The sequence below is a fragment of the Trematomus bernacchii genome, unplaced genomic scaffold, assembly GCF_902827165.1.
Source record: "Trematomus bernacchii unplaced genomic scaffold, fTreBer1.1, whole genome shotgun sequence".
NCBI lineage: Eukaryota > Metazoa > Chordata > Actinopteri > Perciformes > Nototheniidae > Trematomus > Trematomus bernacchii.
Window position 1 is genome coordinate 9203211 of NW_022987803.1, and position 13788 is coordinate 9216998.

The 13788-nt window shown below is 44.0% G+C and overlaps 1 protein-coding gene across 1 annotated transcript; it reads right to left on the bottom strand.

Moving 5' to 3' along the window:
* Positions 1 to 1603: 1603 nt before the first annotated feature.
* LOC117498375 (calmodulin-1) lies at positions 1604 to 13392 on the bottom strand. Its single transcript, XM_034150419.1, has 6 exons — positions 13264 to 13392; positions 8393 to 8423; positions 7419 to 7562; positions 3840 to 3946; positions 3420 to 3555; positions 1604 to 2670 (listed from the first exon to the last, which is right to left on the bottom strand). The coding sequence occupies exons 1-6, from the start codon at positions 13264 to 13266 to the stop codon at positions 2642 to 2644; spliced, it is 450 nt and encodes a 149-aa protein (XP_034006310.1). The 5' UTR covers positions 13267 to 13392; the 3' UTR covers positions 1604 to 2641.
* Between the last annotated feature and the right edge of the window lie 396 nt (positions 13393 to 13788).

Below are 13788 nucleotides of genomic sequence, written 5' to 3' on the forward strand. Positions count from 1 at the left end.
GCTAGCTGGCTGCAAAGCTCTGGCTCACAGCTAGATCGCTGGCCAAGATAAACATTCAACATTTTTTTTTTTTTATTTGCAAATCAAAAATGTCACATTTAAGATCAAAGAGGTTTATTTAGAACAAATGTATTGAGATACATTGTTTTCAAAGTAAAATAGTTTAAAAGTCATAGTGTAGGTAATTCAGTGGCTGTTTAAATGTGTCTTGTATTTGTTTCCATTGACAAGGGGCATACAACTGGCTGTTAAATTAGGAAATAAAAAGCAACATGAAGCAAAAAAGTATACAACAAAATCAATTTTGTTCGAATAATTAACTGAATTAATTTGCAACATATTGGTTAATTTGTAGATCTCACTTTATTTATTCATATGACTGTTTATTTAATTATGTCTTAAATGTTAAACACATTAGGGATACAAAAAAGAGCTCTGCTATTTTCCCTCCTATGTTAATTTCCAGGTTTGACCACCTGCCTAGTTGAGGTAGCTTAGAACAGCAGAGCTTCAGGGCCAGCTGTCAATCAACTTCACAACTGCTCCTATTGGCTCTTCTGGTGCTGCAGGGAGGGGCGAGGAAAGCTGAGTGCATTAGTTTGCCTGGTTTTCTTCAGAAATAAAAGGGCTGTAATTAGAGGATGAGAAACATACTTCCCAGTTACTGGCAGCATTTGGGCAGGGCTTCCCCTCCTGCTTATCACATTTTCCTCCACTGAACCTCGGTTTATCTGATTAATGCCTGCAAGGCTCATTCCACAGTTGGTAAATGGCATCTAATTTAAAACAGATCGAAATAATGAGTGTATGAGGAATGCAGTGTGTTTAGTGTTTTTCCCTGAAAGCAGAAACCCACCCTATCTCTGTGTTAAAAGGATAAGGTGTGTACTGTATGCTTATGTTTAGAGCTCTGATTAGGGGAAGTGCTTCCTTCCACGCTGTAGGTGGGCGGAGAGCTTTCTCAGGCTATCTTTGCTCCTTTCTAAACATGGTCAAATTACAGTCCAAATATAGTAAACTTGACTTTTTAAGACATTAAGGTAGTGCAGTGTCATGGCAGAGACCTTGCTGTGCTCTACTCTGTGTGCTGTTTAAAAAGTGCACACGGCAGTAGCATTGTGGCCTGGTTTGACAAGCCAACATGGAGACATCAGCAGAAGCAGGAGGGTTTATTCAAACTCCCACTTGCCTTTTAAAAAAAACAAAACATCCCAGTTACAGCATGTTCCTGTTGCCTAGCAACCCGCTGGGACTTGAGAGAAGAGAAGCGTCATAGATGTGTATGTATATTCACTGCTGAGCGCGAGAGCAAACACTCTCTGCTGCCTCTCCCTCCCCCTGTGTGTGAGCAGCTCACTCTCTCCACAACCGCACTGCCATGTAATGGAGCACAGAATTACACACCGCGAGTCCTCTTCTGCTAAACATCACCCAATGACACTGCACATGGAGAGGACTATGCTGGTAATCGTCTATTATTGACACATTTCTCCAGTTGGCAAAACATAGACCATTTTTTCTGCTTGAAGGCTGACAGCCAACTGACAGCACAATAGCGATAATTTGTACAGATCATGCATAAGAAAAATGACATAAGACGTGATAAAGTTCATGGTCTTTTATTTGAAAAAAAAAATAAAGACTAGCATGTACAACTTGGAATGAATGTAAACTGAACTCAGACGAACAGTTGCGAAGAGCGGTGCGCTGACACTCGGAACAGCATGCACTGCGAACACAGTACACCCATCACTATGCTCTTGTCTGAGTCGAGAAACAGAAGAAGAAAAAATAAAAGTGAAGGCCAGTGATTCTCTCTTGCAAGAAACAGACGCTCCATCTCAGCGAAAGAAAAAGAAAAGAAAAAGAAACAGAAAGCTCACCGTAAGACTCTTTAAGTCCCCCCTCGTTTAAGAAGGGCGGGACGCACAACTACTAAGATGGCCGTCCAAATAACATAACAAAAACAAAAGAACATGCCAAACATTTGAAAATGTATTTTTTGTACATTGTTTTTTTCTCTTTATCTAGCATACAATTAAGTCCCATTCCACTTTAACGCTTGAGTTAGAACCTGGTAAACTCTCATCTTAACAGTACAGGGTTCCTCTCCAAATACAAAAAAACTGTACCAAACCAACAAGAGGACAGCTTATAGTGGAATCAGCACGCTCTGGTAGCCCGGAGGAGGGATGGGGGGGCGGGGGTTAGTGCTCCGGTCTCAAGCTGCATGCATGAAGAACAGAAAACAGAGAGAGAAAGAAGAGATGGCCAGTCCAGACATTTACCACTAGCAAATGGAACTGGAAGTAGTTCGCCAAGTGCTTTTGTTTTAGTCTGAAGGTCGTAGTTACAGGGTTCCTTGATATTATTATTTTACTTGTTAAGTACTGATGCTAAACTGATCTCCAGGGGGGAGGGGACAGGATCACTAACCATCATTTTCATGCAGATATTTTTTGTATATTTTTATATTTTCCTGTGTGGACAGAAGGATATTTTATTTCAACATTCAATTATTTTCTATACAGAAACAGTATGAATAAATGAACATTTTTTTTCCAAGAGGTAAGTAAAACATTTTGATTTTTTTTTCCTTTTTTTTTTCTTCTAAGAGGGGACAGGACGGGGCGGGCAAGCTTCACTTTGCAGTCATCATCTGTACAAACTCTGCAGAGAGAGAGAAAGAGAGAAGACAAAAGACAATGAGGACATTGGGTTTAAGGCTTTGGCACAGCCCGTTGCCAGTAAGAGCACTCACCTGCTAAATTGTTAAATGCTTTATTAATGTTTTTAATCAACTTAGGCAGGTTCAGAACACACATCCTAATTAGTGTCCCCTTTCTAAACGGCTTCCATGTTCATCTCATTAAACCCGGTTGATTCAAAAGCTGTCGCATTGTGCTTACAGTTTCGTAGAGCGATATGCACGCCGCACATATAAAATAAATAAATAAGAGAAGGCTTTCATTGTCTGACTACTTATTCTGTCTGCGGTACAATGGGAGTATAGAAGTGGGGCACTTTTCAGACAAAACTTATGGACTGTTCATAATATATCAACAGCCTTCTAGAAAATGAGCGCAGTCTCTCGTGTAATGTGCCAAGGGAGCGAATGTAGGGGGAAGGGAGAAGGCAACAAAAAGAAAAAAAGAGTGAAAAGGCTCCTAGCACACTGATGATAATTCAGAAGGATGGCTTTCTCCCATCTCATCAGGCTCCATCTATAGCCCCTATCTAATAACTGATATTATGTGTGGCTGGTTTGTCTCGCAGGCGCCCTCAGAGAAATACACAGCTTGGAAAATGAAGAGCTCTGGTCCCCCTGTTTAATAAAAGCTTACACTGTGGCCTAGAAACTAAAGCTATTTGTGCACCGTGACACTTTACTTTCTTTTTTACGACTGTCTTCAATTTACCTTCGTAGTTGACCTGTCCGTCTCCATCGATGTCTGCTTCTCTGATCATCTCGTCCACCTCCTCGTCCGTTAGCTTCTCCCCCAGGTTCGTCATGACGTGACGGAGCTCTGCGGCGCTGATATAGCCGTTTCCATCCTGGAAACATGCGGCATGGGATTACATTTGTGAAACCAGAAGTCCTATCGGACTAATTTCCACCGGGGTGATAAATGAGGAGACCCTGAGGGCCCTTGGGTGTTAATTGAGCAGGATGTTGGAAACGGATTACTTGGGTAAATCTCTTTACCACTATCACATGACTTGAATCAACATAAATTAACGAGGCAGCAAAGCTAAACTTTACTTTGCAAAGAATGGAAACTATTCACATATATTACATAACAATGTCCCTTTAATATAGTCTTATAAGCTTTATTTACCTTATCGAATACCCGGAAAGCCTCGCGGATCTCCTCCTCGCTGTCTGTGTCCTTCATTTTTCTGGCCATCATGGTCAGGAACTCGGGGAAGTCGATGGTTCCATTACCTGCAGTGGGTGACCAATGAGGCACATTTAATCAGCAAAAATGGCAATTACTTAAAAAGCGAACTTGGATAAGTAGAGATAATGTGACCCGGCATTTAGCTGATGAAAAGCAACCAAGTGAAAATATTCCGAGAGGATTTAGTGCTCATTGTCGTGTATATGACACTAGTGTTTATCGCATTACTGTACTGGCCATAACTGAGAGGAGCGGCGCTAAAATTGTTTTCGTATACACCTTCCTTCCTGTGATAAACAGCTACCACAGGCTGAGGTTTCCCTTTCTTCCTCAGGGAAGCCCTTGGAAGATGTTGCATATGTTATACACAGCTCAGCAGGATTGCAGGGGGGACCCATGGCCAGTCATCCATAATGTAGACGTATAGTATACAGTGGCCCTAAGGAGCCTGGATAAATCAAAGGATCTCTTCTGGTGTTCCTGGCTGCAGGGAAAGGGAGCAGGGGAGCTTCTATGCAGATGCACCATCCCTTATCTCCAACATTCAATCCTTTTTTGTGTCCCTTTTTCCCTCTAACATTTTGCACTGAGTTGTGGTGGTGCTAATGGCTGTGCTGGTGGTTGAGTGTGTGCGTGCGATCGGATCAATATCCATGTTACTGTTGTCAAGACGGGATTACCAGGGGATCAGACCCTCCTGACAGAAGAAGGATCTATGAGGAACTCAGCAGCTCACTAACAGCAACCACAGGGAGGGAGGGAGGGTGGGTTGCTGGTTAATCTAAGGGTGGGGTTACATTTCAGAACTGGAAATGTTGGGAGTGAGTATCTCGGTGTATAATAATTAAAATCCGAACAAAAAAAATTGTCAGGGGATTGAAGAGAAGGTCAGGGACACCGAGGGCAAAGCACCCGGGAGGATTAGCCCCGGGGTGGGACTGATGGGGGCAGAGGGATTGTACGCAGATTAACCAATGGTGGCGCATGCGTCACAGAGCTACATAGAGACAGAATAAGAGAGCGAGAATGGATGTGGTGTGTGGAACGAGTAAAAAGGGATGCAGTAATGTGATGGGGCAGATGGTGATCTCATAGCCCGGGGTAACAATCTAAGGACCTGTTATCTAACACACAGAGACAGCCAGCAGCACCGAGGGAACACATGCTGCCACTGGGGGTTGGAGCAGGGGTGGGTGAGGGATTGTCCCAGTCTTGTAAAAAGGGCAGGACTGCAACCATCATCCGATGGGAGGGGGAGGGGGGGGGGGGGGGGTGCAATGACTAGAAAAGCAGCCCTCGAGCGATATCTGCTCAACTGCACCTCCAGCCAGCTGCTGCTGCGATGGAGGGAGGGATGGAAGCAAGGAGGGATGAAGATAGGGAGGAAAAGAGAGAAATGGTGGGAGGGAATGAGAGAGAATAAAGCGAGGGAGGGAGGGAGGGAGTGGGCGGTAGTGAGGGAGATGGAGATGAGGGAGCTGTGAAGAGGAGAGAATATAAGGAGTGAACCGAGTGGGAGATGGTGCGATTACACATAAGAGGCGCTGACGCAAACTATAGAAGGCAAAGGCATCTCGGCGCACTTGTGCGTGTGGTCATCGCTTTCCCTGCATCATAAAGCCAACTTCCATCCCTGAGATGAGAATGAAGCGCAGGGTTGTGTAACGATGACTTGCTGTGACTAAAGCTAATACTTTTGTCATACACCCATATTTATCTTTTGACACATTTCAGCTCGGTGGGGTCTGTTACATACTGAAATGTGGAAGGCAGTGTATTATTTCAAGCAGCTGTGGTTTTCTGTGTGCGATAAACAGCAGGAATGCCATTCGATACTGTAACCCAAACTGCTCATAAATTACGCCTCGGCTTTTACAATCAAATCACCCGCGAGACTATTTCTTTCAGCGGCTCCCTGTCTGTCTGCCTTCCATCCGCTCATTTTTATTCATTGTAACTCCTTGCCACAGCCTCCTTGTTTGGTAAATAAAGCTGATTTTCAATGGGCCAGCTGACATCCCATGGCTGCCGATTGTGGGTACTGGATGTGCAGAGCGAAGAGAGGCCTTATGTAACCACTTTTATTTTCCATTACTAGCTTCATTGCTGTCTGACCTAGATTGCATCAGCCAAGGGAGGCAGAGGCTGAACAAGGGGATGTTAGTGATGGTGTGTGTGCTCTTGGGTGAAACTTAGGGGGGGGGGGGGGGCTGAGGATGTTGGGAGGGCGTTTCAATAAAAAAGAGGCAGCCAAGTTGCGATGCAATTGATTCCTCTTGATCAATGCAGTCCCATTAACAAAATCCTATGAGCTGACAGAGCACCGCTGAGGTAAAGGTCCACTGACGGCTCACATCCTCGACTCCACAGCCCAAGGACGGTGAGCACGGGCCAACTGCTCTGACTCCTCTCTCTTTCTCTTCTGCCTTTTATTCTCTCTATCACTCTCTTATCACAGTGCCTTTTGGAGACAGTGGAGGTTAAAGACTCGGTGAAGAATCTGCCCATATTATGGCACCCAGCGTGGGGCGCCGACGCTGACAGCCTTTCTGACACTTAGCCTGCTCCACTCACCAGCAGTGAAAGCATCTCCTGCGCACACATCTCCCTGACTTTGTCAACTCTGATGGAGCTGAACACACAGTGACTAAACTGCTGACACAGAGACACACGTCATCCGAGAGTAAAGCTGGCCAGACAGTTGGCGTGGACAGTTGGTTGACAGTTGGTAGGAAAAGGGGAGGGAGGTGGGCATCGGCACCGCTGATGTGTTTCTAGATGGGGCTGTAATGGATGCCATTCGTAATCCCTTATGCATTTGTAACAGAGGTTTTATCACAGAAGTCATGCAACAAAATGCAACATGGAATTATGGTCCTATTCCACGAAAATGACTGGCATTAATGGATAAATCGCCCAAAGAACAGTGCCACACGGTATTGAACTAAAACTGTAATAATTTCACTGATTAAAAATGGGTTTGCTGGAAAGGTTAAACTTGATAGGAACTGACTCACCTTATAAACCTAAATGTCAAACCATTCCTACAATAGATTTTGTCAAATGTGATTACAGTTATTCATCTTTTTACATTTTACCTACAATTAAAGCATTATGTATATATATCCAGTGACAGATTTTCACCTACTTAAATAAATAATGATTAAAAAAATCATGCTGTCTTTTTAAAAAGTCATTTCTAGCACCACATGATGATTTAGTCCAATTTTCTTTTTATGATTTAGCAGAAAATATGACTATCAGCACTGTATATCTCTAGGTGTTAAATTAGGTTTATAGTGTGAAACCCACTAATATGAACTACTGAAGCAGTGTGTGTTTGTATGACATCTGACAAGGTAGGTAGTTCTGATTGTTAACCTCTTTTGGACCAGTCAAGAGAAATCTACTAGCATTATTTTCAAATGTGAAGCCTGATATGAATTGATTATGAATTACTCATGTCAGTAATGAATAACTCCCAACTACATGGGTAAATCAAGCATGTTTACTGACCGTCAGCGTCCACCTCGTTGATCATGTCCTGCAGTTCGGCCTCTGTGGGGTTCTGGCCCAGCGACCTCATGACTGTGCCCAGCTCTTTGGTGGTGATGGTGCCGTCGCCATCCTTGTCGAATAAGGAGAAAGCCTCCTTGAACTCTGTGGGGAACGGAGTTAAGAATGAGCCGTTAGATATCCGTTACGCTGCGGTTGCAAAATAGGGTTATGTTAGGACGCTGAAGTGGGGTCGAAAAGGTTAATCAGTCCCTTACTAAAAGCGGCCGTGTTGACTAAATCCATGCTTGTTTCTTAACTGACCCACAGAGGTGAGGTTGTAAATAAGCTGAGCTCTAAAAACACACAGTCTTATCTCCTACTGTGAAAAACTTAACAATGGTGCATCATTTTGAAAGCTGAGTGAATTTACTGTAGTAACTGTCTGCACCGGCTTGTACAAGCGTGCTTCTAAATATAAATATTTCCATATCCATAAAAAGCCATCAAGGGAGACGCAGGCAATATTGAGCATCAGCCTTGGAGCCTTAGCTGAAGCTAATTAGCCACAGAGGGGGTTTGACTGAGAGGAAACTGTGCAGACTCCAATTTTAGTACAAGGGCCACATAATTTATTTATCAAGAATTTCAAGGTGCCTTAGTGATTGAAACTTCTCATGAGCTCGCCTGGAAAACTCTGTTCAGTGTGTTTTCCTCCTGACTCATGACATACTGTAAATGCTTTTTCCGTTTATTTCCCTTTCATTTTGAAAAGCTAATGATCTACCAAGGGAGGGCGGCTGCCAGATCATTCAATGTTCTGTTTAATTTCATGCTCTCTATATGTGAGGTGGAAGCAATCAGAACAGCTAATGAGATGTATTATCTTGGCCATGTGACAAAGATACTGTATGGAATAAGATAATGTGGATATGTGAAGGCAAGACTTGGGTATGAGGGACAAATCTTAGGAGAACAAATCTTTCTGTTCTTACCTGCGATCTGCTCCTCTGTTAGTTGGTCAGCCTGTGGTAGGAAAAAAAAGGGAGAGGGTTACAAACAATGAAGTTTCTCGACAAGGCAACTATTGCAAATGCTGAACTGTTGCGTCATTACATTCCTCATCGTCCCCACTCAACCACAACCACGCGGCTCAACACTGGTCACAGTGTTTAGGGGTCTGCTGGCCTCGGTGTTTGAATCTGACCGGGTTAACCAATGAAAATAACCTAAATGAATTACTAGCCCCATTAGCTAGCAACAAATGCTAGCATTGGAGCGTCAACAAGTTAAGAGCATGCTTCGATGTCACTTTCTTAAATGTATTTTCAAAATGTTTGTATCTATTCAGACTCAAAACCATTTGTCCCTGTATTATTTTAGAATCAATTGGATTCCACATTGACTCCAGGCAGACGTTGATTTGTTTTAAAACCAAGTCCGATGCTAACTATGAGTTATCAGACTCAGCTAAATTAACCGAAGCCTTATCAAGATGTCTCGTAAAGCTACTACATTAAAGAGTTCCACAATGGAATTGCACAAAATTCAATTTCCGGCTGATGAGTGGCTCTGTGGGATTGACTCACACGATGTCAGAAAAGTAGGCTACAGCATGGCGCTCCACCCAAGAGGAACTGCTCGGCAGTGGGATGCTGTAATAAAACGGATGAAGTGCTGTCTCCAGACCAGAATGGACTGTTTAGGCGGGGTTGTTTCGGGACATATCAGCATGGGAGCGTTTTCCACGGTCATGCTGACCAACAGGAAAAACGGCCTGCTGGGTTGGCGCAGATTGGTTCCCCTCCCAGCCTGTTCCCCTTCACTAGCTGGGGCTTTGCGACGGCTGATAGTGACTCACACAAGCTTTAAATGGCTTGCAGGCGAGCATCCACTGCCAGGCCTTTTGCATAGAAGTATCAAGCTTCTTTGTGAAGCTGTTTTCAGACCCTCAGCAGTAAAGTTTGAATACAAAGCTTGAGGGGCAAATAAATACCACAGGTACCCTCCCATCCCTTATATTGTAAAACGACAGTTTCTTTAATTATTATGGTTAGCAGACCACACTTGGCAGCAAAGGAACACACACAGATAAACATTAGCAGTTGCAGATGTGCACATAAGGTCACACACAAACATGTGTGCAGTCCAGCTTAAGGTGCATTTTTCCTCAACACCAACACTTTCCATCCCCATGTTTCCTGTGAGTTAGTCAGAGTTGCCAGTTTGCCTCAAAGAAAATTCCTCCATCACATTGGTGTGTTTGAACAAGCAATGCAGCTGTGGATACTGCCAAGAAAACCTTCAATGCCCATGGCTATGGAAATCAGAGCCTTGTAAAATCTATGTTTGGAAGTGAGGGTATTTTATTCTGTAAATCTAGGTAGTAAATTGAATTTCTTGCTCAATTACTGGATTGGGTTGGACTGGATAAGATTTAGCAGATGACACACTGCGAGCTGACCTTTAACTTGTCAAAAACAAAAGCCTCTGCTGAAGGCTAAAGTAGCAGCAGCCAAAGGATGGATTGATCCAGCCCAGCGAGGGTTTTCACGGATAACATCAGTGGCGCTCATACAATTAGCTGACATGATTCAATGCTTTTCTTCTCCCTCAATTCACCCTTTTCCTTTCTCCATTTCCACCGTGAGAATCGGGAAAATGTCAAGAGACAAAGCCGTTCTCCCGATGCTAAAATGCCACCCAGCTCGACCAATATTCTGTCGTGTTTTGTGTTGCCTCTATCTTTTGTACATTTCTCAATCTTGCTCTGTTGATATCTCCATTCCTATCTTCCCCTTAGTCATCCTCTTTGTCATGCTTTGTCGTTCCTGTTGCCTCTCTCTGTCCCCTGCTGTCTCTCTAAGTGGACCGGGTGTGGGGTTTGGTGACTCAGTGCTATGGATCCTCCCTTGGCTTAGGCCCAAGCTGTTGGGGCCTCACGGTGCTGCTGCACCACCAGACCAGCTACCGGCCCATCCCTTCATCTTTCTTCCTACTTTCCCTGGCACTTTGGACTTTGGCCTACACCAACTCCTCCTCTAGACCTTTCCCCTCTGCGTGTTTCTCTCACCATATATATGACATACTGTGCAGAGGAAACTCCCTGTGATTCACCATACACACTGTCCTTTGGACAGGGCTTTTCACTGCCAGGCTTATGACAGCTTGTAGAGGAACCGGAGTGTGAGTGTTTGGGGATTGTAGGGGGCGGGGGGGCACTGCTGGCAGCAGTTTGCTGGCACGAGTGGGTCAACCACTCGCACTGTTGCCCGGGAAGCCGGCCCCAGCAATTCGCTCCAAACAGAACTGTGGGAGGCAGTGAGAAATATCTGGTGCTCTCAGTTGATACCCTTGTATAAACATACTGCATCGCTCACTGTTCACACTGGTTTAATTTGATAGGTGATGAAAAAGGGTGTAAGAGAACGCTAATCTTCTTCCTAATAACCCTGTTGTCAGCGCTGTAGGCACTTTTCAAATTGCTCATTTTATGAACTCATGAACCAGAATGTTGTAGATGTTCTTCTATTTCCCTTACCCACTTAGTCATTATATCCACATTACTGATGATTTTTTAAAATCTCATTGTGTAAATATTTTTGTGAAAGCGCCAATGGTTAATCGACATTATTGCCAAATCGATAAAAAGGTTGTGATATTACATTTTTCCCATATTGCCAAGCCCTATAATAATCTTTCACTTTTAGATTCCAGATACATAAATCCCGATATAGGTTCTTTATAGTCACCAAGCGAAAGATGCACAACCGGCTGTCACCATGACAGAGGGTGTGACACACACAAACACACAATAGCACACACACGCTTCCATTCATTCTAACACAAAGAGTTAGTGTGGGACGCACACTTCCTTTCTATAGCAGCACTGAGCTCGACATAGCCCTGAACGCCTCTTGTCTTTGAGGCTGGACAAAAGACAATGAGGCCTCTGGGCCCGGGCTGTGTCTGGAGGGGAGGAGAAAAGATGGGTGTAAACAACACCAGCCTCCCCACACCCTGCGGACAAGGCCGGTCCACCATATGGCCTGATGGTGGTGGGTGGCTGGGTACTCCTCCGCACCACAGAGAGCACTTTATCGCTCAGAGACACTGGGCACATGGGGCATGGCTAGGTGTTTCCGCCAAGCATATTCATTATTCATTGCAGCGGATCGGATGTCCTTCAAGTTACTAAACATGCATCAGCAAACAACAGTGTAACAGGAATGTGATAGGTCCCTAGCAAGGTCCGAATACTTATTCGATACTTCCACCTCAATGGGGGAGACTGTTTCCACTTCAATGGCCGTATTGTTGCAGACAGGGGGCTTACGCGTGTGGATTAAACTTTTCAGAGATGCTGATACGCAGACTAACTCCATAACAATCACGCTTTACACTCCAATTACTGTGCCACATTGCAACGTGAAACTGTATCGCAGCTCGATGCAATATATGGGATATTTGATCACAGTAGAGGGGGGAAAAGAGTTTTACAGTTTCTTGACTCCCTCGGGCCATTAATGATCTATCAGGCTTGATAATCAATGGGTTGAAGGCCTCTTTTACACATGCAGATTTTCTTCTCATGTGACGTAGCTCTGTTCCATTAGCTGCTTGCAGATGTCAGTGTTGGTGTGAAAGTGTGCCTCAATCATCTGGTGAAATGTGTTAGAAATCTGTGATGCACATTTTGCAAGTCACTGAGGCCTATTGAAACATTGCGGTTTCTCTTGACTTCCTGCTGAACAATATGTTACCTTTTAAAAAATGTATAGGATGTGCTGGTCCTGGAATATATCTCTTTAGAATAGTCATTACGTTGTTTTGGAAAAAATGTACTAACTTCCCAGCTGTTGATGTTTTGTGGTGGCAAGTGCCAGAAAGAGCTTCTCGGACAACTCGCACACATTTGCATAACATCGACATTTGCAAAGAGGCAACCAAATCAGGCGACATAACACAGATAGAAAGCCAAGCCAAAGATAAACCCCTCAGAGGCTGCAGTGAAGGCGGAACTGCGTCCCATATCGTTTTATTAGTACACTTTAATGGCCACGCGATAAGGTAACATTGCAATTATGGTCAGTTTCCGTTGCGGAACACTGACAAGATACAGCAGTGCCATTCCCCTATCACGGCACGGCTCAGCTCGAGAGCCAAGATGGTGCAACATAGAAAAAGAGGAAGCCAAACGCAGCATGCTCAGTTTTTTTCATGACGAGAGGAGGCGTCAGTTGCGGGTTCACCGTGTTCAGCCGGCGGAAACAGAATAAAACATGGATATCTCTCGAACATACGTCTTGAGACATGTCGGCTTTGATGTGAAAATGTCAGCGCGTGGCTCTAATAACGTTAGGTAGGCTTCCCAACACGCTCGTGCTACTAAGTCGGAGTGTTAAATGCACCCTAATGCCTTTATGACTGCAGAATTACGCTGTAATGACCCAGAATAGCTTACTACAAAATGCAGTCCAACAATTAATTCGAGCTGCACCATGCAGCAGCCGTGAAGCAGCTTCTTGGCCCGACCAACCAAATACAATAATGCTGTATGAATTGCGCAGTTATGAGGAAATACTGTCCCGTTGTGAAGGTGAACATAATTTCACGCATATATCACTCAAAACGAAGCAAGTAAGACTATAATATTGCGTCACATTATCCCAATGCAATGGCTAGAAAACGTAAAATGCCGTTTACGGGTGTTTTCCGTCTCTTCTACGCATACAAATCGCTCGTAAGCGGAATCAATGAGTGAATAGCGAATGAAAAGACAAACCAGGTTTACACTTGTAGTAAGTATGCTATCACGCTATTAAAACACATGTTCTCTCTGCACACAATGAATGACAATACATACCATGTCGGATGGGTTGTGTGCTTGTTGGTCTGTGGAGGCAGAATGTGGTCGTTCCTTAGATGGAGTTCCACTGGCGGGTTAGGAGTGTGTATATTGGCCGTGGCCAGAATGGGGATTGCCTGTGTATCCCTCCGCCACACTAGCACTGATCACTCACTTCCTTGTTTCAACTCAGGGTTGCTGCAGCGGCGCAGGCCTCCAGCAGGAGACATGCCAATCACCGCGCTAAAAAACGCTTGCAGTGCATGGAGTGCACCCGTACACTCATGTTAAACTACTTCAACAAGGATGTAGTCGATATTTGGTTAATTATGGCTAAAGTCATCATTTTAGAAGGCCTTTTTCAATATAGATTAATGCATAAAAATACACCAAACACATAGTAGCCTACAAATTGATATCAAACATATAATGTAATAATATATTTTTTTAGGTTAAGTTGTATTGCTTAGTTTACCACTGGCCTCCATCTGAGAGACAGTGCCATAGTTGTTTGAGAATAAGGTCCTTTAAAGATAGCATTAA